Raw genomic sequence first — 25860 nt, 5'->3', positions numbered from 1 at the left:
AAAAGTATATTTAGTCATTTAGTCACTAACTAAATTTCAACCTTCAGGAAAGATTTAATCTTTTAGCTGAGTTGGATATTTTATATAATTCATAAACTGTGGAGTCACTTTCTGTATGTCTCAAGCGTATAAAAGAGGCACTGGGAAAATGGACCATTCTGTTTCATGGCTGGCCTTTCTGAGAAAAAGCACAGATGGACGGAGCCCTCTGGATTTTGAATCCCTCTCCAAGCCTAGATCAGTCAGTCACACACACAGACACACACACACACACACACAAAAGCCAAGACCCTTTCGCTTGTGTGCACACTCACTCAGCTGATGTTAAAACGCGAAAAAAAAGGCAACAAATATATGCATGAATGTGGATATATAAAGACATAGAAGGCTATATGAAAAACACAGGAATAGATGTGGGAGTCAAGAGCAGCGTCGAGTAAGCACAGACATTATTTTTAGCTAGATATGGAATAAATTCACGGTACAAAAGGTATGCGATGAAAAGCATGAATTTTTGCTTTCGTAAAGAACAGCTCCATGAATATAGAGGGAATTTTTCACACCATCTCATGGTGTCAAATCCCTCACATTCAAAGACTTGCTCGGTCCTTAAAATCCCTCATATCAGCAACGCCTCGCTGTGACAGACCTATACTCACAGACCTGCTCTGCTCTAAGTCTACTGAGGCCTTTTCTTCAATGTCTAACATAAGTTAGTCACTGTGGTGATGGAGCAACAATAGCCTCATACCATGTTGATGTCAGTTAGATTTCAGGCTCTGCAGATGTGATATAACAGAGTGTTTCGGATAGTCAGAAGGGCTTAAATGGTTGACGTATGGCCGTTGAGTCATGTGTATTGTAGACGGTGTGCTGGTGAGTGTGATGTAGTGTGAAGGAAACATGATTTTACATGATGTTGGTGTGTGTGCGTCTGTGTTGCTGTCGAGTAGGTACAGCTGTTACTCACACCTTGTCTACATCAGACATTACTGTCGAATTTCTACGTGTCTGACTTTATTTTAAATAAATTCCATTGGTATAAAATGGATAATTGTTTTTATAATGTTCATATTAGAACTATTTAAATTAGTATGAAAAACACACTGAGCGTTGATGGATATGTTAGATGGTTTTTAAATAAATCAAAAATAATATTCATAGTAAAAACCAGTAGTCACTAGGTTTATTTTCGGATAAATTAAAGTTCTAACATCTGCAATGTATCAAAAACAGAACACGGTGATGGTCACCAAAAGCCATATCACGACACAACCCAACAGACATAACAGATAGCTTTATTGCATATGAGAGTACGTTTACACAGCAACGATGTAGAAAAATGGAAAACAAATCCTTTGCCTTTTTGAAACGTTTCACATACACACAACAACATTACAACAAATATTTGTGTTTACAAGGATCTGCAAAAATGAGTGAAAACATGCCAAAACCCTTTTGAATTCCTCTTTTGCGTATGTGTATTCAGAACTTAGAAATGTAAAATAATAACTAAGAAATGTAAAAAAATAATATTTCAAAGTGATCATGTGGTGCAGTAAATTGACTCTTTGTTGGAGAAATGTTAATAAGTATGTTGAGTAACATTCCTGTAGTCTGCCATTACTGTTTGGTTACTGTAAAAAAAAATTACTAAATGTTTCTGTTCTTTTATCAAAATTGTAATTATATGAAATGTAATATTTTTTACAAATTGTTCATGTATTTTTTAAGATACGGTAAATAAACTTACAATTACAAAAAAATATGCCAAATATATAAGAAAAACAGGCAAAACATGTAATTTTACAAGGGAATACTTTTATTTTACGGGTAATCTCTGGCCCCCCAGCTTTTAGAAAATGTGTTTTTCAGTGTATACTTCGGTTGTAATACTGAAGTTTTTGTAGTTTACATGGAAACGATTACGGTATAATTTCAAATGTGTGATTGCCAACATGCTGCTGTTGAGTACACAAAAAGCCAAAGTTCAAAAAAGTCAGTTTTTAGTAGAAAACGTTGTTGTGTAAATCTATTGACCAGAGACTTGCTTTTGACGATGGTAACGTTACTATCGGAAACAGGGTGTCAAGCAGGGTTGTTCTTCATGATGCCCGTAACCTCATGGTGATACTGGAAGTAATAGTTTTGTCAACTCCTCAGGTCTGCTCGTGGTGTTTATCTCAGCGTGGTTCCGCCATTTGCAGGCCCTCCCTTGACGCATCAGTAATTGAGCAAGATCAAAGAGCAAACGCAGCTGCGTCCAATGAAACTCTGGCTAATGGCCCCTTTAAACAGCTAGAGAAACATTCACTGGATTCCAGTACGAAGCAACATTCACCATAGTTTTTATGTGACCATGACTATAATTTGTCCATCTCTCAGTTCAAAGAATCTGCTGTACCCCTATGCGAGGAGAAGCAGCCTGGAGGTGTTATCTTAGAGATCAGCTGGGATTTTAGCAGAGGATGAGGGCGAAGGCAGAAATGTTGCCGCCTAATTGGCAATGCTCCGATGGTCTCCTCAGACTCTAGCCTATAGTATTGAATGCATCAGTGAGTGCAGGAGTCGTGATATGTCTGGTTTTTGATTAATGTGAATAGTGTAGGTTTAATTGCATGAGGATAGTTGGCTCTTATAATCCACATAAAAAATGAATAGTTGTAATTTTGGATGGCATGCCTAATTTACGATAAGTACAGTTATGACCAAGCTACTTTTAACCAGATTGGAGAGCAAACAAACCGTGGCTGGTATCAGCGTCCGTCTGAGGCTAAAACTTAAAAGGATAGATCACCCAAAAATGAAATTCTGTAAAACACAAAAGATGATTTTTTTTTGTCGCTGTGGTGTTCAGTCAATAGGGGCCAGTGTCACTGGTTACCAACGTATCCAAAATATCTTCTTGTGGGTTCTTCAGAAGAGAGTCAGTCATACAGGAATGACACGAGGGAGAGTAAATGATAAAATAGTTTTAAATTGGGGTAAACTATCCCTTCAGTACTAATAACTGAATTTGGCTGCTGTGTAGACATATGATGCCTTCAAATCAGATGTCATTACAGCTCAGACTTTGCTTCCTTTTCATTTGATGTCTACATTGAGTAAATGGCGGCAGAATGATGTTACCGTCTTAACAGGAGTGAATGTGATATCCAGCATGGAGGTTTGTGGAAGTGAGTCACTCAGAAATAGTAGTCACGGTTACCCCTCTTCATTTATCTTCTTTAATTTATTTGTCTCATTTTTCAAAACAGAAAGGCAACACAAGAAGCGTTTTAGATCTTGAGTCAACACAGCCCTTTCAACACACTTCACACCTTGAACATCTCTCCTCTTTCACTACACTGGTGTTGTTAGGCAACTTAATTTTATTTGCAGTCGGCCATTTGGAAGCAACTTAGCAGTTCTGCTTATTCATTTTCTTTGTGTGGGACCTCTGCCCACCCAGATAGTTTTAATTATGTAATCTAGACCGTTGTGATTTATTCGTGCTTGCGTTGCCTGAGGCATATGCGAGGGGTTCTTGACATAAAATCCTGGAATTCAAGTTATATACTGTAGTAGGGCTGTTCGTTAACTTTTTTTGCACATAGCACTGGCGCTATAGAGGTTTAAAATTGTTGCGTAAATATAGAATATGTTGTCATCATTAAAAAATATGTAGGTGCAGTTTATCGCATGAATAGACAGGTAAATGACAAATGACATTGATTTTTCATACAGATGAATAAATTAGGGCCATATCATTTATCGTTTAGCTGGTTACACACAGCGCTGTCTAATGCACTTGCCAAACTGTACTACACTGGTAAATTTATTCTTAGCACAGACTGATTTTTTCACAGCACGTGCAACATAATGTCGCACTGTACAGCCCTGTGTAGCAATATATACGCCAACAACAATTCTCTGGAGACATGAACTATAGATTCCATATGATTTTGATATGGATGAAGTCCAGATATAGACCAGATTTTACACTAGAGGTTTCTACATTGGATGTAAGGTCAGAAGGGGTTACGTGAGGGAGTGAAAATCCGATGCTGTAGAGTACACTTGGTCAAGATGATGCAGTAGGGCAAAGAAGAGGGAATTGAGTTGGTACAGGTGCTTTGTCTCCGGTTTTGTTAAAGATGGAGCGCAGCTGTGTCCCTCGCAATCTTCAAGAAACACCTGGAGCTTCTCTGTAAGCACTTGATCCACAACACTGTCAACCTCAAGCCACATTATATACTCTCTATACTGTAACATCAGAAAGAAAATGCATGGTTTGCTGTTGTTCTTTCCCAGTTGCATCTATGCACTAGTTTTGTACTTTTGCAGAACTTCTCATAGTATTCCGTCGGTAGGATGTATTGCATCTGTCTAAGTGTAACTCTGTTGCATGGGATGAAGGTGTCTACAAAACATGTAAATGCAAGTCACTGTTTCGCTATTAGTGTTTCTGTGAGGTTTTTATCTCATATTAAAGATTTGTTCTGCATTCTCGGAGTGAAATTTCCTTTCAACCCAGTCATACAACATTTAGCGTTGGACCAACTATAATCATTGTGCCCTTGAGCTTGTCGCCAAAGGAATCGTACGTATTTAAGGTTAATTAGAAGTGTAATTTTAAGTAATATTATTATTATAATTCAAAGGCTGAGGTCCCTGATTAAAGGAACAGTTCATACAAAAATGAAAATTCTGTCATCATTTACTCTCCCTCAGGTTGTTTCAAACTTGTATAATGTTTTTAACAAAACAGTTCTGGGGCACTATTGACCACCATAGTAGTATTTTTCCTACCATGGTTGTCAATAGTGCTCCAGAACTGTTTGCTTACAAACATTCTTCCAAATATCTTCTTTGTGTTCAACAGACCAAATACATGTATACATGTTTGAAAGAACTTGAGGGTGAGTAATCGATCACAGAATTTCCATTTTTGGGTGAACTGTCCCTTTAAATCGTCTTGGTTACGTATGTAACCTCAGTTCCCTGATGGAGGGAACGAGACGTTGTGTCGAGAACGACAGATGGGGTTCGCCCTTGAGAACCAATCAACTCTGACTACTATAGAAAAGGCCAATGAAATTTGGCGAATGCAATTTGCATGCCGGGCTCCGCCCCCGGAAATCCGGTATAAAAGGAGGCCGGCGTGCAGCATTCACTTACCTTTGTTCTGAAGAGCCTGAGACCTCTCAAACTGCAGCAGAATACGATACGTGTTCGTGGCATAAGGGACACAACGTCTCGTTCCCTCCATCAGGGAACTGAGGTTACATACGTAACCAAGACGTTCCCTTTCTGTCGGTCTCTCGACGTTGTGTCGAGAACGACAGATGGGGTTGCCTATGGAAAACGCCACAACGCTGTATCGCGTCACAATCTCTAGCGAAGCGACGGTAACAAGCCTGGGCGTGTCATCTCGAAGCTTTCGTGAGACTGTAACCTTCCAGTGTGGTGGTCGGGGGGTTCCAGAGCTTTCTTGGAGAAAGATGGGTACAGCCCTGACCGGTAACTTTCACGGACGGGGCCTTAGCTCTCTATAGGCGAGAGGCCGTCCAGATCAGTTTACACCGGGTAAGCGCGACTCTTAATCAGAGAAGCGCTACAGAGGCCACCTCCTACCCGTGGGGAGGAATATGGTGGATATAGGTATGGTCTCGTCCTTGGAGGAGAACGCATGGAACGTGCGGACTGAGTAGTTAACCGCGAGGTGGAGGCCCACCTGGGGAAGCTCATGGGTTACCAGGAGTGGGAACCATTCTCATGAGGATACATCAGACGGAACAGCCCACGGAGGGGGTGTTACAGACGTCCGGTAGCACTAGGTCCGGTTAGAGCTATCTGTGATAGCTCACATGGTATCCCGGCCTAAGGGGGAAGGCTGCTCTGCCCAGCCAGCCCCCAGGGGGTGCTTGTTTGGTGATGGATGGAATGCCTATTCTTAACCAGTGTCTGGGTAAGAAGGGAGGCTGGTGAGGTACCAGTTTCTTAGCGATGTGTTCGGGTAAGAAGAAAAGGTAAATAGCACACTGACCCAACCTGTTAGAGGGTGGAAAGGTGCTTTCGCAGGCATACGCCCCCCCGGATGCCAGTCCTACATGTCGCCACGCAGGACGTGGGCTGACACCGGGTTTACGCGAAGGTTGTTAACCCTTGCGAAGGTGTTTGGGCATAGCCCAACCCGCAGCTCTACAGATGTCTGCTAGAGAGGCGCTTCTGCCAGTGTCCAGGAGGTGGCTAAACTCCGTGTGGAGTGAGCCCTCACTGCCAATGGGCATGGGAGATTCTGAGATCGGAATGCCGTCGTAACGGCGTCCACGACCCAGTGCGCCAGCCTCTGTTTGGAGACAGCCTTCCCCTTCTGCTGTCCTCCAACAGACACGGAGCTGGTCAGAGCTTCAGAGCTCTGCGTGCGGTCCAGTACGTACTGGACACAACACTAATCGGGTTGGGTCTTCCTCCCCTATGGGGAGCGCCTGCAAGTTCACCACTTGGCCCCGGAGGGAGTAGTGGGAACTTCTTGGGCACGCATCCGGGCCTGGGTCTCAAGATAACGTGAGAGTTTCCAGGGCCGAGTTTAAGGCAATCCAGGGACACGGAGGATGCTCGGTGGTCCCCTACCCTCTTGAAGGAAGTGAGCGCCGTCAGGAGGGCCGTCTTACTCTATGAGGAAGATCGGAACCTCCGAGGGGCTCTTTGGGGGGCCCTGAGGCTCCCCAGGACCACTTAGGGTCCCAAGAGGGTATGGAGCGGAGATGAGGCGGATTCCGCCCTCTCGCTGCTTAGGAACCTGGTGACCAGGTCGTGTTGCCCTAGAAACTTTCCACCGACTGAGTCGTGATGAGTGGCAATAGCGACTACATACACTTTCAGTGTGGAAGGGAGATGTTAGTCTCCAGTCTCGTGAGGAGGGGAACACAATCCTGATCAAGCACCTCAGTGGGTCTTTCTCGTTGAGAAAGACACCAGGACGAGAAGAGGCACCGTCTAGAGGCGTGTAACCGCCTAGTAGATGGGGCCCTAGCCTGGGTGATGGTCTCAGCCGTATAGGGGGAGTAGCCATCTTAGGATCTTCTCGTCCCGTCTAGAGACCAGACATGGGTGTTCCAGAGGTCTGATCTGGGATGCCAGAACGTGTCCTTCCCCTGAGAGAGCAGGTCCTCTGTCAGGGGAATGGTTCAGGGGGAGTCGCTATCCAGAGCATCGGCTCTGAGGCCAAGTGCGGTTAGACCGGTGTGGTGTAACCAATAACACTTGGTGCTCCTGCTCCCTGACCTTGCACAGAGTCTGTACAAGAAGGCTCCTGGGGGGGGAAGGTGTGCTTCCGCCCATCCCGCGGCCAGCTGTGCGCAAGGATATCCGTGCCGAGGGCAGGGACTATCAAGCGGGCAAATGGTGGTGTTACGGGAGGTGAACAGGTTTTACCTGGGCCTACCCGAACAGCCTCCAAATGAGCTGGACTGCACGGGGGTGGAGTCGCCACTCTCCACGAGGCATAAACTGGCGAGAAAGCACGTCGGCTGTCTAGTTCAGTTTGCCCGGGGTGTGTGGCCTGCAGGGAACGAGTCACCTGTTGACTCCACCGGAGGAGGCGTCGAGCAAGTTGTGTTTAGCTGCTGTGTGCGAACGCCACCCTGACGATCTGTATTCGCTACAGCTATAGTGCTGTCCTCGGAACAGCACGTGTATGTCTCGCACGAGAGGCCGTAGCCTGCTCAGTGCAAGTAGCATAGCCCACAACTCTTGGCAATTGATATGCCAGCGCAGGCGGGGGTTCGTCCAACACCCCACCTGCGTGCCCGTTGCACACTACACCGCACCCCTGCAGGGAGACTTCAGTCGTCACCACGACCTGCCTCATAACCTGCTCAGAGGGACCTGAGTCCGTCGAAAAAGTCATAAAGACTAGGGGTTATGGTGCGTCGGCAGCAGGGCGGCATCACCATGCGCCTGCTGCCGGTGTGCCACGCTCTCCTCGGAACTCGACTCTGAAACCAGTGTTGGAGCGGTGTCATGTGCATCAACTCGAGGGGTATTAGCCCGCGAGGACGCCATGTGTCCCAGGAGCCTCTGAATTGTTTCAGGGGGACCGCTGTCTGCCTAAAATGTTCATTTCAGACAGTTCAACACTGGTTGGGCACAACTGCGGACAGGTGTGCCGACATGGTGACAGAGTTGAGTTCCATACCGAGAAAGAGGATGCTCTGCACTGGGGAGAGCTTGCCCCTCTCTTGGTTGACCTGGAGTCCCAATCGACCTAGGTGCCGGAGCACCAGGTCCCTTTGTGTACATAACAGATCTCGCGAGTGTGCCAAGATAGGCCAGTCGCTGAGATAGTTTAGTACCCGCTCGCCTTCCTCCTCTCAGGGAGAAAGGGCGGTCAGGGACAGACCGAAAGGGAGGACTCTGTACTGATATGCCCGCCTCTCGCACGCGAACCGTGGGAACGGCCGGTGTCGAGGAGGATCGAGACATGAAAGTAAGCGTCCTTCAGGTCGATTGCCACGAACCAATCCTGACACCTCATAGATGTCAGGACGCGCCTCTGTGTGAGCACCCTGAATGGCAGCTTGTGAAGGTGCTCTGTTCAGGGTACGCAGCCTTTGGGGGCAACCCGCCGTCTTTCTTGGGAACGATGAAGTGCGGGTGGTGACCCACTGAACATCTTGGTTTTGAGGGACGAACTCGATGCCTGTTTTGCCAGAAGGGTGGTGACCTCTACCCGAAGTACGGAGGCGTCCCTGCCTCTGACAGAGGGAGAGATGATGCCCCGAAACTTGGGTGAGTCTCTGGCGAACTGGATCGAGTAACCAAGACGGACCGCCCTCATTAGCCAGCGAGACAGTGTGGGCAGCTCTCGAGCTCCCAGGGACTGTGACAGGGTGACCAAGGGGACGGTCTGCTTCATCATTCCCACGGGGGGTGGTTCGTCGGCTGGCGGAGCTAACCATGTCGCGGGGAGTCCCCGGAGGGAAGGTTTTTGCTCCGCCTGCTTACCTGCCTGGCGGGACAACGGCACGCACTGTCGGTTTGAGAGTGGTGACGCTGTCGTATGTGTACGACCTCACGCCTCGCCAGGGTGTGAGGTCGGTTCGCCGAGCACAGTCCAGTGGAGTGTGCGATCGGCTGCAAGTAAACCCGGGGAGAACAGAAAACTCAGTGAGTAAGTGGGCGCCAAGCCCTAACAAGGGCCCGGCTTTGGTGACGAGGCAGGAGTCGTCCCGTACCGACCGATCAGAGCCGTGGCTGTGAAGGTTCGGGCCCGATGTTGTTCTCCCTGGGGTCTTCCCGTCAGTGTCCCTTCTCGCGAGGAGGTTGCTGACGGGGTGGAGGTTTCCCCCTCGACCTCTGCTTCCGGGGTGCCGCCTGTGGGGGCACAGGAACCGGAGCCGATGCCGAAAGGGTCCTGGGTTGCAGGGAAGCAGACGTCACGTGAGATCTCGGAGGCCTGTAGGCGGCCGAGTCGCGGCGTGAAAAAAAAATGTGGTTAATTGCCACTGTCTGCTTCGCCGTCAAAAAACTGCTGAGCGCAGTCCTCGACGGTGTTACCAACAACCCACCCTGCGAGATGAGTGCATCAAGAAAGCGGACTTCCTTGCTGTCACTCTTCTGCACAAGGTATAGCCGGGGGTGTCTCTCCTGGACCACTACCGTGGACATCGTCCGACCCAGGGCCCGTGCCGCCGCCTTAGTCGCCCGTAGAGCGCTGTCAGCGGTGGCACGGAGATCCTGCATTATACCCGGGTCGGCCTTACCCTCGTGGAGCCCTCTCAACGCCCTGGCCTGGCGGACCTGCAGGATGGCCAAGGCATAGAGAGAGGAGGCAGCCTGGCCCGCAACATCGCAAGCTTTCGACACCAGTGATGCCGAAGTCTTACGTGCTTTGGACGGTAGGAGTGGTCGATCCCCCCCCAGGTGGTAGCCGTCCGCGGCACAGGTGCACCGCAGGCGGACGTTCCACCCGGGGGATCTCGACGCAGTCCTTGGCTGCCTCACCATCGAGGGAAGTAAGGGAGCCGGAGCTGGTTTCACTGGAACGGTCCGTGAGTGGAGCGTTCCAAGTTTTACACAGCTCCTCATGCACCTCCGGGAAAAACATGGCATCCGGGGTGGGCGCGGTTTGCACCGCGCACCGACCTCGGGAACCACGTATCCCCGGGTTAGCACGGATGACATCACTTCTGCTTCCTCCTGAACTCGACCGCTGGGGGTGGAGTTTGGATTCGGCAGAGTCGGATGCCAGTCTCCCTCCGATGCTGCGAGCGACATCTCATCTACGTCACACATCGTTTCCGAGTGTGTGCGTGAGGATCCGGACGGTATGCCACCGCCGGTTGGGGAACGTTCAGAAGAGCGAATCGGGGTGCGATCGGCCCGTGAGCACTTGGCTGGCGGGTTTACGTTCGCAGAGTTCCCCGTATCACTAACGCTGCTAACGTGGGTGGTCATCGGGGCCGTAGCCACAGATGTCACAGCCCGGGTAGCAGACGAAATGGTGGCTGGTTCCCGTAGGAAGACAGCCACCCGTGACCGCAACTTCTGAATGACAATCTGCCCGCAGTGCAGGCAGATGTGTCAACGAACGCTGCTTCAGTGTGCTGGACGCCCAGACACCTAATGCAGCGATCGTGTCCATCCCCCTCCTCGATGAGGGTGCCGCACCCAAGAGAACAGCGGGACATGCCGCGCTGGAGAATGCTCAGTCAGTCCTGAAAAGGACTTTTAGAAAAAATCTCTAACACCTCCGGAACCGCCGAGACGCCCAGGGGAAGGTCGCTGCAGGAAGGGACGATCCGCTGTAACACGTCGTAGCACCAGCGTGTAGTTGTAGAGGATTGAATCCTGAGTTGTACTCATGAGCGATGGCTCTGAAGAACAAAAGGTAAGTGAATGCTGCACGCCGGCCTCCTTTTATACCGGATTTCCGGGGGCGGAGCCTGGCATGCAAATTGCATTCGCCAAATTTCATTGGCCTTTTCTATAGTAGTCAGAGTTGATTGGTTCTCAAGGGCGAACCCCATCTGTCGTTCTCGACACAACGTCGAGAGACCGACAGAAAGGGAACCTGAGTTTCACCACCAGAAACCTGTCAGAGGTAGTTTATTGTGGGTGGGCTGAAATGGTGGTTAAGATTTAGGGCTTGTAACGAACGCTTGCTTGTATAATTCTCCTCTATGAGCCATTTCTATTTTGCCCATGAGCAAGGCACTCAACCCTAGTTTGCTTCAGGTGTCTCTCTGACACGTTTATGGTGCCTGGTTTTATGGCAACATCATGTGAAAGTTGTGACTGCATGGCGAAAGAAATGAGGCAAGAAAAAACTGCAGGCTCTGACTGTGTGGTGGTAAATAAAGGTTCTGTTCTTCAGCGGCCAGCTGCCTCTCCTTCATCCTCTTCTCAGTTTCCAGATCTCCAGTTTTAAGTGTTTCTGAGATGGCATTATTGAAGCATTTTACCAATTCTGAGACACTGAGACAAAACTGTCTGGGAGAGTACAGACTGATAACTGAGGGCGTAAAAGATGCTGTTAGAGATCTATCTGTAGAGAAAGAGGAGAGAGGGAAATGATAACACAACAGAGGTGAAAGGCCAAGAGGATCCGTGAAGTATCAGGAGTAAAGCAATATGTTGCCTGTAATGAAAGTCTAAGGGAAGTGGGTGGCTGTACTGAGATGACAGGGGCCATAGTTTGACCACAGTGCGAGTTTGGACTTCTCAAGACTTGCTTAATATAGCATTTCTAAATACAGTACTTCAAATAAGGATTTGAATCAAATTTAACTTGCAGTCCTAAAGTTAGTTGTAGAAACTGCAATAATGAAGAATATCATATAAAATGGTACCAGGTGGTTTGATGGTACCAGGTACCGCTTGAATTATAGCATCATTTATTTATTTTTAAAAACCTTCTACAGAAATCGTGATAATATCAACATCATGAATTATTTTGGCCTTGATGATCGTGTATTGACGAACTGATATCAGGACAGATCTATGTCAGATTTATCAAATGTTATAAATAATCATCTGGAATAATCTTGTGTCTATACAGTTTCCAATGATAAAAGTATTTTTTATTATTCAATTTTTCTGTCTTTTCTGTTGAAGTATTTAATTTACTTGCTGTATTCTATTTCTATCCGATTATGTAATTTTTTGGGTGGAATTTTCTAGCAAATGTTGCCATACACCCACACCAGACACAGTCCTCTCGCCTCAATAATAAAGATAATTACTATGAAAATTACGAGCGTGGCCTTCGGATTCGCTTTGTTGATTTCCCTTCCCATAATCACCACAATCCCAGACAGAACTGTTTTCTCTGTCACGGAAGACAAGTTGTGTAGGATTAGGTTTGTGATCATTACAAAGCCTACCATTGCTAATGAGCTAGTGTCAACTACCACCCTGTGACAGTGAGTGTATGTTTTGTATGTGTGAGAGAGAGAGGGAGGCAGAGAGACACTGAGACAGGCTGATGAGTGTGTGACTGTGAACAGGCTGATAAAAGCAGGTGCGATGGGTGTTTGCTGTGTAACTGTGTGTGTGTCTATGTTTGAGAGACAGCTGGAGGGCTTTGCGTGGGTTATTAAAGGACCGCGAAGCCATCAGCATCGATCAGCTCCTCCAAGAGGACCCGACATGTAACCGATGCCCCTTTAATTAATCCTCATCACCCGGCACAACACACACACACATACAAAGAAAGAAAGATATGCAGTGAATTGGAAAGGGTGCTTTGAAGTATTGGTGTGTCCTCTCTCTCACTGCAACCTCAGCCCGAGATGTGAAGCGAGCAATGTAGTATCAGTGATTAAATGCTGTTGAGCATCAGATAAACTAGGAAGGACCGGAAGATAAAGTGCCTGAGGTAAAATGGGGTAAATTATTGAAATGCTTTGCTCGGTTACCTTGATTTACCCTATTTAGAGCGGAACTTTTCGTGCAGATGACCAAATGTCATTGGGAAAAAAATTAATTGCCAACTGGTTTACTGTATATATACGCGTCCAATCTGCCATTGTTTAGACAAACCTATGAACCCCAGCTCACATTCAAGCTAACAGTTGCTTATCTGAACGCTGAAATAAAGCTTGAAAAGGAAAAACCGCGTTTGTAGAAAAATCGACCCATAAAGGCTTACTTTGATGGGTAATTCACCCATAAAAGACAAACTCTGTCATCTTTTATTCGTTTCAAAACCCGTGTGGCTTTCTTTCTTCTGCAGAGCACAAAAGAAAATATTTTGAAGAATGTTGGTAACAAACCATGACGGTACCCATTCACTTCTATTGTGTGGATACAAAACCATTGCAAGTCAAGATATTGACAAAAGGGTGGGTTCTCAGACAAATTTTTGGGTCAACTGTCTGCATATTAAGTCTGGATAAGACAAAGTATTTATGTATTTAATGCTTGAAAATCTAGTGCAATGCATAGCTTTTATTTTCTGTTGTGTCTTGGTTATGGATCAAATCAGATCCGTAGGCTATTACATGCATCATTTAAACCATCATTGTGATTAATTGCATGCGATAAATGCGTGACCCTCACGCATTCGCTCTTAACTCTTGCGACAGTAAACGTCTAATCCCGACAATTATCATTTGACAAACAGTGCTCAGGTACACCGGACAGACGTGACACAAGACCTCTCACAGTCACGATTTTTCGACTCACCTTCACACTCCAATAGTATTATCTGACCTCTGATTGACAGTTTGATCGCTTATCCACTTTCTCATTCTCCCTTTCTATTTCAGCTCATGCTAACAACATGCTCTCTGAGGGAGTTCTTTAGTCATCATTCTTGCCCTCTCTGTCTCGCTTACATGGCAAATGGCCTTTTTGTGTTTGAAGACAGCAGGGGCTAAATGCATGCTATAGATTACTAGGGGCCTACTTTGTCTCGCAGTGACATGTGTCAGTGTAGATTGCCTGCTGGTGTGAGAGGGGATGAGTGGTGATGACGGCGACACTGGACAACTGTCAGCGACGCTCATGGGACACAATTATGCTGAGCTACAGGAAGGGACCACAAAAGACAGTGATTTTTCTGTTTTGGAATCGGGTTTATTGAAGTTTATGAGTTGGAAGTGGAATGAAAATGGCCACAGTGCATGTGATGTTTCATTGGGGTTTGAGTTGGAGAAAACTGTTAGTGGAAAAGGATGCTGACATGTTTTAATCAGACATTCGTGTGACCATGTTTATTTGGGAATTTGAGTTCAAATCAAAGGATTTGAAGTTTAAAGAAATTAAACGAAGGCGTAACAGAACAATTTCATTTGTCCGACAAAAATTACATCAGAAGAGAACACCGTTGTGGGGGCACGGTGGCTTAGTGGTTAGCACGTTCGCCTCACACCTCCAGGGTTGGGGGTTCGATTCCCGCTTCCGACTTGTGTGTATGGAGTTTGCATGTTCTCCCCGTGCCTCGGGGGTTTCCTCCGGGTACTCCGGTTTCCTCCCCTGGTCCAAAGACATGCATGGTAGGTTGATTGGCATCTCTGGAAAAATTGTCCGTAGGGTGTGAGTGAGTGAGTGAATGAATGAGTGTGTGTGCAATGCGATGGGTTGGCACTCCATCCAGGGTGTATCCTGCCTTGATGCCTGATGACTCCTGAGATAGGCGCAGGCTCCCCGTGACCTGAAGTAGTTCGGATAAGCGGTAGAAAATGGAATGGAGAACACCGTTGTGCTCTGATATGTGGAATGCACTTTATTAAATATAATTGAACTATTTCTTTACTATTGTCAAAAGAATTTGCATAACTTCATAAAATGTCACAACACATCTTTAATCAAAATATATTGATTAAATTAGACCATTTGTAAAAAAAAAAAAAAATGAATGCATAAATAAATCATAAGTTATAATAATCGTGTTATTAAGTATGGCATTAAATTTAATGATTTGTGTGTTTATTTGACATTGCAGTTAATATGGCATGAATCAGATTTTTCCCTTTCACCCATCAAAGCTGATCATCGCTTGATTATAAATATATAATATATATATTTAATTTTAAATTGGTTTTAATCGTTGCATTTTGATTCTAAATATAAATGTGAATTACAACTCTAGATCAGTTCCTTCTTTAATCCACATTGGGCAGCTGAATTGCTTCTGTGTGTAAAGGCAGAATAGTGCACAACCCGGTAGGAGATCACGGCTGGAATGAAAACAACCGCGCGCTTTTCACTCCGGCACGAAAAAACAGCTAATTTCCCTAACAAAATTGACATGCATGCATAACTTCCTCAATTACATCCAGCTTTTCTCCGTCCCTGCAGGCTTTTTACTGTGTTTCATGCATGCCACCCTTATCCATCAAGACCTTCAGGTTGGTTCTCTATGTTTTCTCTTGCCTTCAAAGTCTCCATTTTGAATCGTAGGTTCTACCTTGAGGATACTGCTGTCAGATTAGAAAGTCAAATCAAAGACAGTACGCCCCCATTCAGTGAGGCCAGGATTCCCATGAAATCTGAATGTCAGCTAGGTGCACGCCATGAGATTGGGTTACTGATGATTCCTGGCAGATATACAGTACCACACCATGACATCTTTCTTCTACCATGGACTGAGAAAAACCTTCATGGTAGATGCATTCGGATAGACCAAACACATATTAAACAGAGATAAGACAATCGACATCTTTAAGAGGTGCTTTTACCTGGATGTTAAAAATGGGTTCATTTGATCCGTCTGGTGGATTCTCTGTTGAAATTTCTCAACTTATGCTCAGTTGGAGCCATGTATTGGTAAATCCATATGAGTGTTTATAGTTTTTACAGACATTTAAACATGTCAGTTTTTTATAGGGTTGTAGAAACTGTTTACGCCGTCTCAACATCTTGTGTGCAGTCATGTAAATGACAGTAAACAAGAGCAAATGATGCAGTCTGCTTCCTGAGAAGGCCCTTGTATTGAGCCAATGCTTAAAAATTATTATTAGGCAGTCAGCTCGCTAGATTTTTAGACAATCCGTTAAATCTCTCCACAGTCATTCCTGCTCATTCTAATAGGAGCGATTGTTTCAGGTCTTCTGAGAATTGAAAGGAAGATATGGGAATAAAATATTCCTTTCATCTGACCTTTCCTGTTAAGAAGACTTTGACATTAGGGAGTACAGTTTAATAATTCATTAAAAGAAAAGCCTCGCTTCCTTTTGAAATCTCATTTTATCTGCATTCAAGATTTCTTGGAGGTTTAATAATTATCTGGTATGCAACTCCTGCGGCAAGTTCAATTTTATTTTATTTTTATCTGGAATGCATAGGAACTATAACACTAAACTATTATCCCATTACCTATGAATTTACATGGAAAATATAAATGTGTTTTTGGGGAGATTTTGTCAACACAAACAAGTGAACACAATGCTCTGGTTTAAAACTCTGATTTTGACTTTACATACGACCTGGATTCGAGCTGAATTGATCCCCACCCTGCTTTTTTGTACTTGGGTTGACTTGAAAATATGACAAATGCTCTCACAATGTGTCAAAACAGAAATTAGGCTGATTCAGATCGATACACAGTATACGTCCAGCTCTTTCCGAGAGAGGTCTCAGCTTTAGCTCGTCCTCCGCCCAAAATGAGCTTGATCCGTTCTTTCTTTTTAAAGCCAGGCTACTCAGCTGCACTGTCAAGGTTAAGAAAGATGTGGTGTGGAAATGCTGACCCAGGTGGCGACTGCCTTTGTTATAAATATGGCGTGGCAGGAGGAAGCACAAGTACTGTAACAAACAGAGAAACAGGGTGGCCGGATGCCAAAGTGAAAAGGAGGCCCGAACCCTTGCCAGCAGAACCTGAGCGGGAGGGGAGAGGAGCACATGGGAGGGGTTTCCACTTCGCCTCACACCTCAGTAATCAGCACGCACGTCTGCGTGGTGTCAGGATCAACAAACAGCCTGAGGAGAGAGTCTAAGAGAGACGTGCTTCAGTCTAGGCAATATTATTATAAGAAAAGCAATTAGCAAAGTGTGACAACAATAAGCGGAAAGTGGTAAACACTTGGGAAAACACTGCGATTTCCATAGGAATAGGATACAATTTGATTTTCTATTACTGTTTTGAACAAATATGGGCACAAATGGCATGTTCTTTCGACTAATGGATGTGTACGATCGACCCAAAAATGAAAATTCTGTCATCATTTACAAACCCTCTTGTCATTTCAAACCTTTCTTTTGCAGAACACACACAGAGATACGATGGTGCTACCGATTGACCTGCATTGGTTTTACCGTATACAATAGAAGTCAACGGGTACCATAGTTTTTCGGTTACCAACATTCTTCAAAATATCATCTTTTGTGTGCTGCTACAGGTTTGAAATGAAAAGTGGGTATTTTAATCTTGCTCACATAATATTTAGCAGTCTTCCACGTTGTAAACCTCATAAGGTACTTTTATTGCATAGTAAGGAAAAAAGACGCCTCATTCAGTCTGTTCAAACTTTCAGCCCTGGGACCAGAATGTGTTCAAACGTTCAGCCCTGTTACCCAAATCATTTCTAAGCATAACCTTTATTTATGCAGTCTTTTTTTATTTATTTACATAGGGAAATTCAATTTAGGCTATCGCTTCTTCAAAACAAACATTTTTCAAAATAGCTAGCTTTTACTCAGAGATAGCTTAAGGCCAAACCCTGTTACTTTTTTTGTCATCGCGAGAGATTTAGAGGGGAAAAGAAAAGTAGTGAAAGAGATGGATTTCAGAATTGAATTGTTGCATGAGGTCCCTTGTTCTATTATTCAGTTCTCCGCTTCAGAGATGTTTCGCCGCGATGCTTAATTCAAACGCACAGTCTGCTTCAACCTTTGATACCTTCTCCTGTGAGACCGACGATTGCAGCGTAAAGTCCATCTGGATAAACTAAGCAAAGCATGAATTTCATTATTCATTGTTTTACAATCATTATTAAAAAGATTTCATCAAATGTTTGGATATGTGGCCTTGTATTTGAAATGGACTTTTTGCTAAACTGTGGCTATTTTAATTTGAGAGTGGGCAGTTCAAACCCACACCATGCCAAAGTTTTCATTAATGTATCTTATGCTTTTTGATCACTGGCAGAGGTTGCGTGAGATTTGCATGAATCGAGATTTCAGTGGCTTTTGAAGAAGCTTAAAATCCTCTCACTGCCTATACAACATGAATCACCAGGAAACTTTCTCGATTGTTCCCTCAAGCCGTGCTCTATGCTCGGTATTAAACTTCAAAAAGAAATACGTAATGTTGACGATGGGAAGAGGTGGTCAGAAGATTAAGCGATTCTTAGCGTTAAGCAGATCATCACCCCGGCTATTGCAAAAAGAACTAAATCCCTGGAACACTTAGGTAGCGCTCTGATTTATTTTCTGTAGTGCTCGAGTTGTTTTAAGTGTAGGTGTCTTAAGTCCACAGATCTAACGCTGCTATACGTTTCCTATACTATGTTAATTAGAGCCTTTGGGGAAAGTAGAGAGATAAATACTAAATCTTAATTAGCTGTTTTTTCATTATGGCCATGTCAGTTTGTTTTATAAGCAGCTCCTCAGATGTGCTGCAGTGCCATTTTATCCTGAGAATAAGGTGGAGTTAAATCTCTGTTTTAATCTTATTACTTAAGCAAGGGGGGGAACCGGACAATCTTTTAGCTCAGCGTTCCATCACGGAGGATTCGGTGCATTTGCTTTCAACGAACGAGATTTATTACTTCATCAATTGAAAACTATTTCTCTGTGTCTAACGTTTGCTTGTCTTTAACCTGCGTTACTCCCAAAGCTAATCTAAGCACAGAGAGTCGCGATTGTGTTGTTATGGTTCCCTGAAGACTAACACTGTGTCTACACAGGACACGACCGGTGCGATGTGACACGACAAACCCATTAAGAACAAGCCGTTGTCGTGTCGTGTCAGTGTGGATTAAATGAGAATTATAATAGGTTCTACTGCGTTCTATTGTTTTTTATCATGTTGTGTCGTGCTGTATCTAGTGTAGACAAAGTGTGATGTTTAGGGATGAAGATTCTAGAAAATATTATATAAATATTACTTTTTTTTTGTGAAGGAATAAGGATATAAACACTATAGGCTACCCAAACAATGATGTCCATAGAGTTGGAGATATACTAAATTGAGTTTGTGGTACATTGTGTTGTTTATTTAATCTTCCAATGAGGAAGAAGGAAATATAGCCTACTTAGAGTTAAATAAACTTAAATAAATTAAGTAAAAATGCTAACTCAATGTTAAATGGATATTTCGCCTAAAAACGAACATTCTGTTGTCATTTATTTACACTCCTCTCATTTTCAAACCTGTATTTTTAACACAAAATTAGATATTTTGAAGAATGTTGGTAACAGATCTATGGCAGTGCCGATTCACTTGCATTGGTTTTGTATAAAAGTGAATGGGTATCATCGTTGTTTTGTGTTCTGCAGAAGAAAATAAGTCATACAGGTTTAAAATGACAAGAAAACGAGTAATGGACAACATTTTAATTTATGGGTGTATGCCTTGAAAGGCAGAGTAGATCATTTGGAAAATGCTAACAGTTGCCTGCTAGCAGTGCATGCAATCCCTCCCTCTCGCGAATCACCATCCAAAGCCACGCCTCCTTCAAAACACATGAGGGCGTTGGATCGGTTCCCGTGAAGTCATGTCACATTCCTCGGTGAGAAAACATTACAGTACAAATTGAATTACATTATTACAATAACGAACATCTCCAGGTACCTGCTCTCCCCGCCATGGTCACGCCAGACTTTCTGTTACTGTCTACATTTTGCTACTTTATAATAATATAAAGTAAAATTTTCTCTTTGTTACCCTATATATTTTTTCACGATGACAAAATAAAGCATACTTGTAATTTAATTACATTAAAATGTAGTATTTGTTGCAAACAAGATCAACAGAACTCATTGTGCTTTAGTGCTGTACCTGTCATTTAGCAATAATTGTAAATGAATAAAAGCAATATTTCATCACAAACCACGTGGACCTTCTTTAATCCACTCCGACACCCATAATATTATACATTGCATGTGATAAGTGTGGCATTCTTATTGCATCGTAAACACAACTACCGCCGTACCAGTAAATGCCACTTCACGCTAAATTACAGGTCTTTATATATTTTCTGTGTTTTATAACATTGATTTACTGATGGTTTGCTCGTACTGTACGCATGCACAAAAATGTGCCTCAAGCCTATATAGTCACAGAACACACAGTTGGGCAAACAGATCAAACCAGCTAAGTGATTTAAAAAAGCCTGAATGTGTAAATTGTAAATGTATGAGCAACTTAAGTAATACGGTCTGTATATATATTCCTTCTTACGCTCCTTGGTGACCACATTGGTGCTAATTTCTCATGGCAGCTTATGGCGCAATTAGGGCCTGAAGGGCCTCCACCCTTCACACCGAATCAGTGACGGGCCACTAAACAGTCAGCAGCGGCAGGAAGCAGATCTTGCTCATGCCTTAGGTTCTGAAAAGAGATAATAAATAGATGTGACAAAAAAATTCAAAAGTTGACAAAGATTCAAAGTTGCTTTAAAGATCACTATGGTAAAAGCTTAATATTAAAAAAGCATAAAGCTGGAGCAAATCATAGCTCAGTCTTTATACAGGGCATGAATGCAGTATAAATGTGCTTCATAGCGGCCACGTTCCCAGAAACACCCCAAATTATGGTCCCGGTTCAATGTTGATTAGATCCGAACAGACTTTGTCTTTCAAACTGATGTTATCAGCGCAGGCTTTGTGTCGTAATACCTGATGTAACTGCCTTTCTTGATTCATTAGTCATCAGATTGGATTCAGGGAATTGGGCCGCATGAGCCGTTCTTGTGTTGAATACATGGGTGCGAGAGGGCAAAATGCTAGTTCATCTGAGACCAACCCGGATCAATTGTGCTCACAATGTGGCAATAAATTACAACTTACAACTCTCGATGGTGTACTAACACATTGCCTAGCGCCTGCCATGTACAACATCAAACGGAAAGATGTTTTCTCTTGGACCAGAGCTGTGAATCAAGAATTTACTTCTTAATAACAACCGTTACTATCTTACCGTCTTTTGTGATCATAAAATTGATTTCGACACTTTTTAAATCAAGCATGAAGAGCATCTTCTTCAAGAGAAGGTATGAAGCGTGTTTTTTAAGATATAAAGTAATGAATGCAAATTGTATGTGGAAAACTGGAAGACAGATTGCGTGGTTCTGATTTGCGTTCTGTGAGAGGTGAAATCTCTTAGATTGTCCTGTTTGATTTAAGTTCAGACCAGCGTGAATTGCCATAGATTTTTTGGCATGCTGAGTGTGATTGTGGCCACCTGCTGAGTCTCTGTGTTAGACATTATGGCTGTGTCTTTGTGTTGCAAGTGGTATTTTAGTGCTCATGAACAGGTGTTTATGGCAGTATATTAAATTTATTATTATATCTATTGTTGTATAATATTTTACGAAAACAGACCGCATTGCTCTGGGTGCTGTTATTTCCTCAATGGGTCTCATTGATTAATAATTACGTACACGTGTTTTTATTTATGAGCTGAGAAAATGTTCATGCGAAATTTTTATGCGATTCACAACAGGTGTATGCATACTTACAGTACATATTTCTTCTTTCTTATTTTGTTGAAAACAAATCTTTACATAATCTTCCGATAGGGTTATTTAACACACGCTTAATCGTTCTAGTTTCTCTAGAAGTGTCTCCATTTTTTAATGTGTGGCTGTGAATTTGACCTCTATAAAAATATAAATGTAAACTTATAGACAAATCGTGAATTTTGTATGGAAACAATTATTTATGGACAAATACCTATGTACACAATGGGCATGAAACACAACCAGAAAACATGAAAATGATTGGGTTTAGTTAGTTTATGTTAGTTAACATAAACATAAATAGCCTGCTCCATACCACGCTTAAATAGTGCGTAAAACAGCACGTTCTGTATTATTTTAGACTATCTGATGACACTGCATTTTGATGCACTATGTATCGATATTTCACGAGTTATTTTGAACTATCTTTTATCATTTTTAACTTTGGGTGAAACGCAGATCTGGTCACTGTCCTTTTTTTACACGGCTGTCCAATCACATTGGAGAATAGGCGGGACAAACACTACATTGACCAACCATCACACACAACGATGGATAACTTAATATTATTACTACATTTTCATATTCAGCAATATTATACAAAAATAATATACTAATAACAAGTAGGTTAACTGTTGCGGATATTGTAAATCACAGCAACCGATGCATCTCGCGCAGTGACTCCAAAGAGTTCTCAGGGGCCACCAGATGGTCGTTTTCAGAAGAGCACCAGATGTTTTTATTTTAGCTGGCTAAATCACTTTGGTGGACAAAGTATAATTTATTTATTTATTGGTAAGCATAAAACCTATTAGTCTCTTATGTATTCATGCAATATAATGTAGCCAAACAGGAGAATGAAGTCCAGAGCAATCCAGCATACCTAGATACACAATTTGCGTAGCTGTGAAATCATATGCGCGCCGTGTTTACGGACGATTGAAATTCTTCACATTTTAATATGACATCTGACGGAGGAAAGTTTTCCGGGAAGGTCTGTTTTACACGGAAATTACTTGAAATTCACTCATTTATTTACGAATGTTTCATGAATGAGACCCAATGAGATTCACTATGAATAAAATGAACGTAATGATTGAATTATCCATTGATCTCTATTTCTTTCACAGGTTTCATACATACATGTGGTGGAACATTAAAAGGGAGAAATGGGACCATCGAAAGTCCTGGTTTTCCGTATGGATATCAGAACGGGGCCAACTGTACGTGGGTTATTGTAGCAGAGGAGGGCAACCGGATTCAAATAGTGTTTCAGTCATTCGCGGTGGAGGAGGACTATGACTTTTTATCACTATATGATGGACACCCACACCCAGCTAACTTCAGGACGAGGTGGGTGCTGTCTTTCATAGATATATTGTATTTATTTGTTGATTTCTTTATGTGTGTACATGAAGCCACATTATATGAGTAGAGAGTTGTAAAAATATGCAGATATAGACAAACACATCTGATTTAAAAGGATGGAGTTATTAGATATGTAGTTTATGTCTGTGGAAAAGTTGTATGGATGCTTGATGTCAGATGAAATGACTGCCAAGATTCTCCCTTGACACAGAAAAATAAAGCAAGTCTTCTAGCTTGTCCATTCTTTTAAATGGTTCACTGTTTTTTTTCAGCCAAAGAAAGCTACATACATTCACATGATTTCCTTTCTACCCTCACATTTTAGTAACTGCATACGTAAAGGTTTAACATCAAATTCCAATTCAAAGTGATAACTTCTAGATAATCGTTTGAATGAAAGGGTTAATGACGACTACTTTGGTTAAATTGTTGGGTATTAATGTGTATGTCTATGGTGTAGGAAGCTAATGGTCTATGGTGTTTTAGGTCAAAAACACAATAAAAATACAAGACATATCTTTTTTAAAAGCAAATGGTTCTGTAGTTTTCAGCATGTTGTTTAGGGAGTTGATCACATTTAATGTGGAACAACGTAAATAAAATGATGTACCAGGCGATTTTGCCTCTTTTGCAAAGAACAGATGTGTTTTCTTGTTCAACTAGCACAGTTGTGCACTTGCAGCACCAAGGTCATAGGATCGATTCCCAAGGAATGCACATACTGTTAAAATATATAGCTTGTCACTTTTGATTAAGTCAAAAAAGTGAATGTAAGCATCCCTCCCACCTATGTGAAGGCATACATCTATTTTAATCACCTTCTGCCATCACTTGTTTATTGAGTAATAAATGTTATTGGAATTTGACCAATGCAATTACTTGCAATAAAAGGTAGTTTTGAAGTCCCATACAGATGTGTTTATTTATATTTATGTTGTTAGGGAGTAAAACACAATCTGTTGTAAGTCTTTCCTTGGCTGATATCATCAAGAAACACTTGCACCAACAGGAAACAGTAAATATAAACACTAACTAGATCTATTCTAGATTTTTGTCTAGTAGTGATGCATTTGTTTATACGCATGTATTTGTGCATTAGCCAATGAAGAGTGTTGGTGATGTCAAGAGGGGCTTTGGGGCCCCTTTTGCGCATTGGATCGATGCCTGTCAGTTTCCAGCTGTTAAGCAGCTGGCACAGGGCTAGGCTTGGACTCTCTCGGTCCAGTCACTTATTTCCATGAGGACCACTAGGCCATCTGCACTTTAACTGCAAAAATCACAAACGGCTATGTTCAGCCACAAGGGGCACATCTTTCCCAGACCAGCAGCAGGTCCAAAAAGGACAACAGTCATACGTTACAAGGGAGACATTTTCTGCTCCTTGTATGTTCTTCTCTCGCTCTCCTGCAGGGAGGAGATATTAGGAGTGGGAGGAAGAAGGAATAATGAAGGTGCTTAATTAAACAGTTCAAGAAGTAAATAATGCAAGATTCTGCAGGAGCTACATTTGCGTCTCACATCGCCATGTTCAATGGCATTACAGACAAATTGCATGTTGCTATTCAGCCGTTTTAAATTATGCACCGCTTTTAGGGATTGTGGCCTGTTCCGCTCTGCTTTCCCCTCAGCATCTCTGAGATGTATCCACTGCCCTTTAAAAGGCCACTACAGTCAGCAGTCATCCTCAGAAATCTAGAACAAATAGCAACATTGTTGTGTGTAACAACCCACTGTACTTTATATCTACTTGATAGGTGTGATTTTGTACCAGTCCGAGGTCTTATTATATAAGCAACCAACTGCTTTGGCTTTGTACAAAAGGGCAGATTTCCCTTTGAAGCGCACAAGATGCTTTCTGGAAAAGTGTCAAATCAAGCTGGGATAACATGGATCATCAGGTTTTGGTAAATCTTGTGATGTCCATGCCAGCTTGAGTGCATGCTGTCAGTAAGGCAAAAAAACTGAGAAAATTAACGTTGCTATTTAATTTCTTAAAGGTATAGCTAACCCCAAAAATGTATTTCTATCATCATTTACTCACCCTCTTGCCATTTCAAACCTGTATGACTTTCTTGATTATGCAAAACACATAAGAAGATATTTTGAAGAATGATGATAACCGAACAATGCAAAATCATTGATCATGTACTCTCAGTCCAGGACCAGATTTTGTGTTTTTACATGGTTTTGTTGGTACCTGTTTTTTTTCTCTTCTGGTCCATGTGAGATCTTGATTGGTAATAGATGCCCTCCATCTTGATTTTACACCAGTACTGCTTATTAATATGACCCGAATAGAACTCTGTGTTTAAAATAAATTATAAATTAAAAATGGTAGCTAACAGGTCTCACCCTGAAAGACATCTGAAGATAGGAGGGATTCATCTTGAAATATGTACCGATCTGTCTGAATCATTTACAGCTTTGCAGAATATTAATAGATGTACCAGAATGACTTCTAGATGATCATTTGGTTGGCAGGAAAAATAAAGCATAGCTTTTTTACTCTAATTACACAAACATGTGGCTTTCTATGTAAACAAATATATGATATGAATGTATATTTATTTGCAAAAACAGATAACTCCATTTAATATTTTTTTGTGTTATCATGTTTATATTGCGTCAGTTAGCTGTGTATTATTTTGTTATCATTACGTAATCAAAACAACCCAACCGCAGTTTGATTAATATTATTTTTTATCTGTTTTTGCAATTTAACTCTTCATATAGTGAGGGAGAGACAAATAATGCTGTATATGTATATAAAATGATTTAATATTGGCTATTATTTAACCGTTTCATAATAAGTTTGTATTGGTTCACTTGTTTGCTGCATTCAATCTATTGTGTGTTGCTTGGCAACATGCCAAACTAT

General features: G+C 42.8%; 1 protein-coding gene across 3 annotated transcripts in view; it reads left to right on the top strand.

The window, feature by feature from the left end:
- Nucleotides 1-25860, top strand: part of csmd3b (CUB and Sushi multiple domains 3b) — a 347235-nt gene that overhangs the window by 34836 nt on the left and 286539 nt on the right. For all 3 annotated transcript variants that reach the window (XM_056741016.1, XM_056741014.1, XM_056741013.1), the window contains exon 2: nucleotides 22745-22967. In XM_056741016.1, the coding sequence (XP_056596994.1) occupies nucleotides 22745-22967 (223 nt within the window). The remainder of the gene's footprint in view (nucleotides 1-22744; nucleotides 22968-25860) is intronic.

The sequence above is a fragment of the Triplophysa dalaica genome, chromosome 25 (assembly GCF_015846415.1).
Source record: "Triplophysa dalaica isolate WHDGS20190420 chromosome 25, ASM1584641v1, whole genome shotgun sequence".
In the NCBI taxonomy this organism is placed as follows: Eukaryota; Metazoa; Chordata; class Actinopteri; order Cypriniformes; family Nemacheilidae; genus Triplophysa; species Triplophysa dalaica.
The sequence above is the reverse complement of the archived record's forward strand: the minus strand, read 5'-3'. Positions and strand labels throughout refer to the sequence as shown.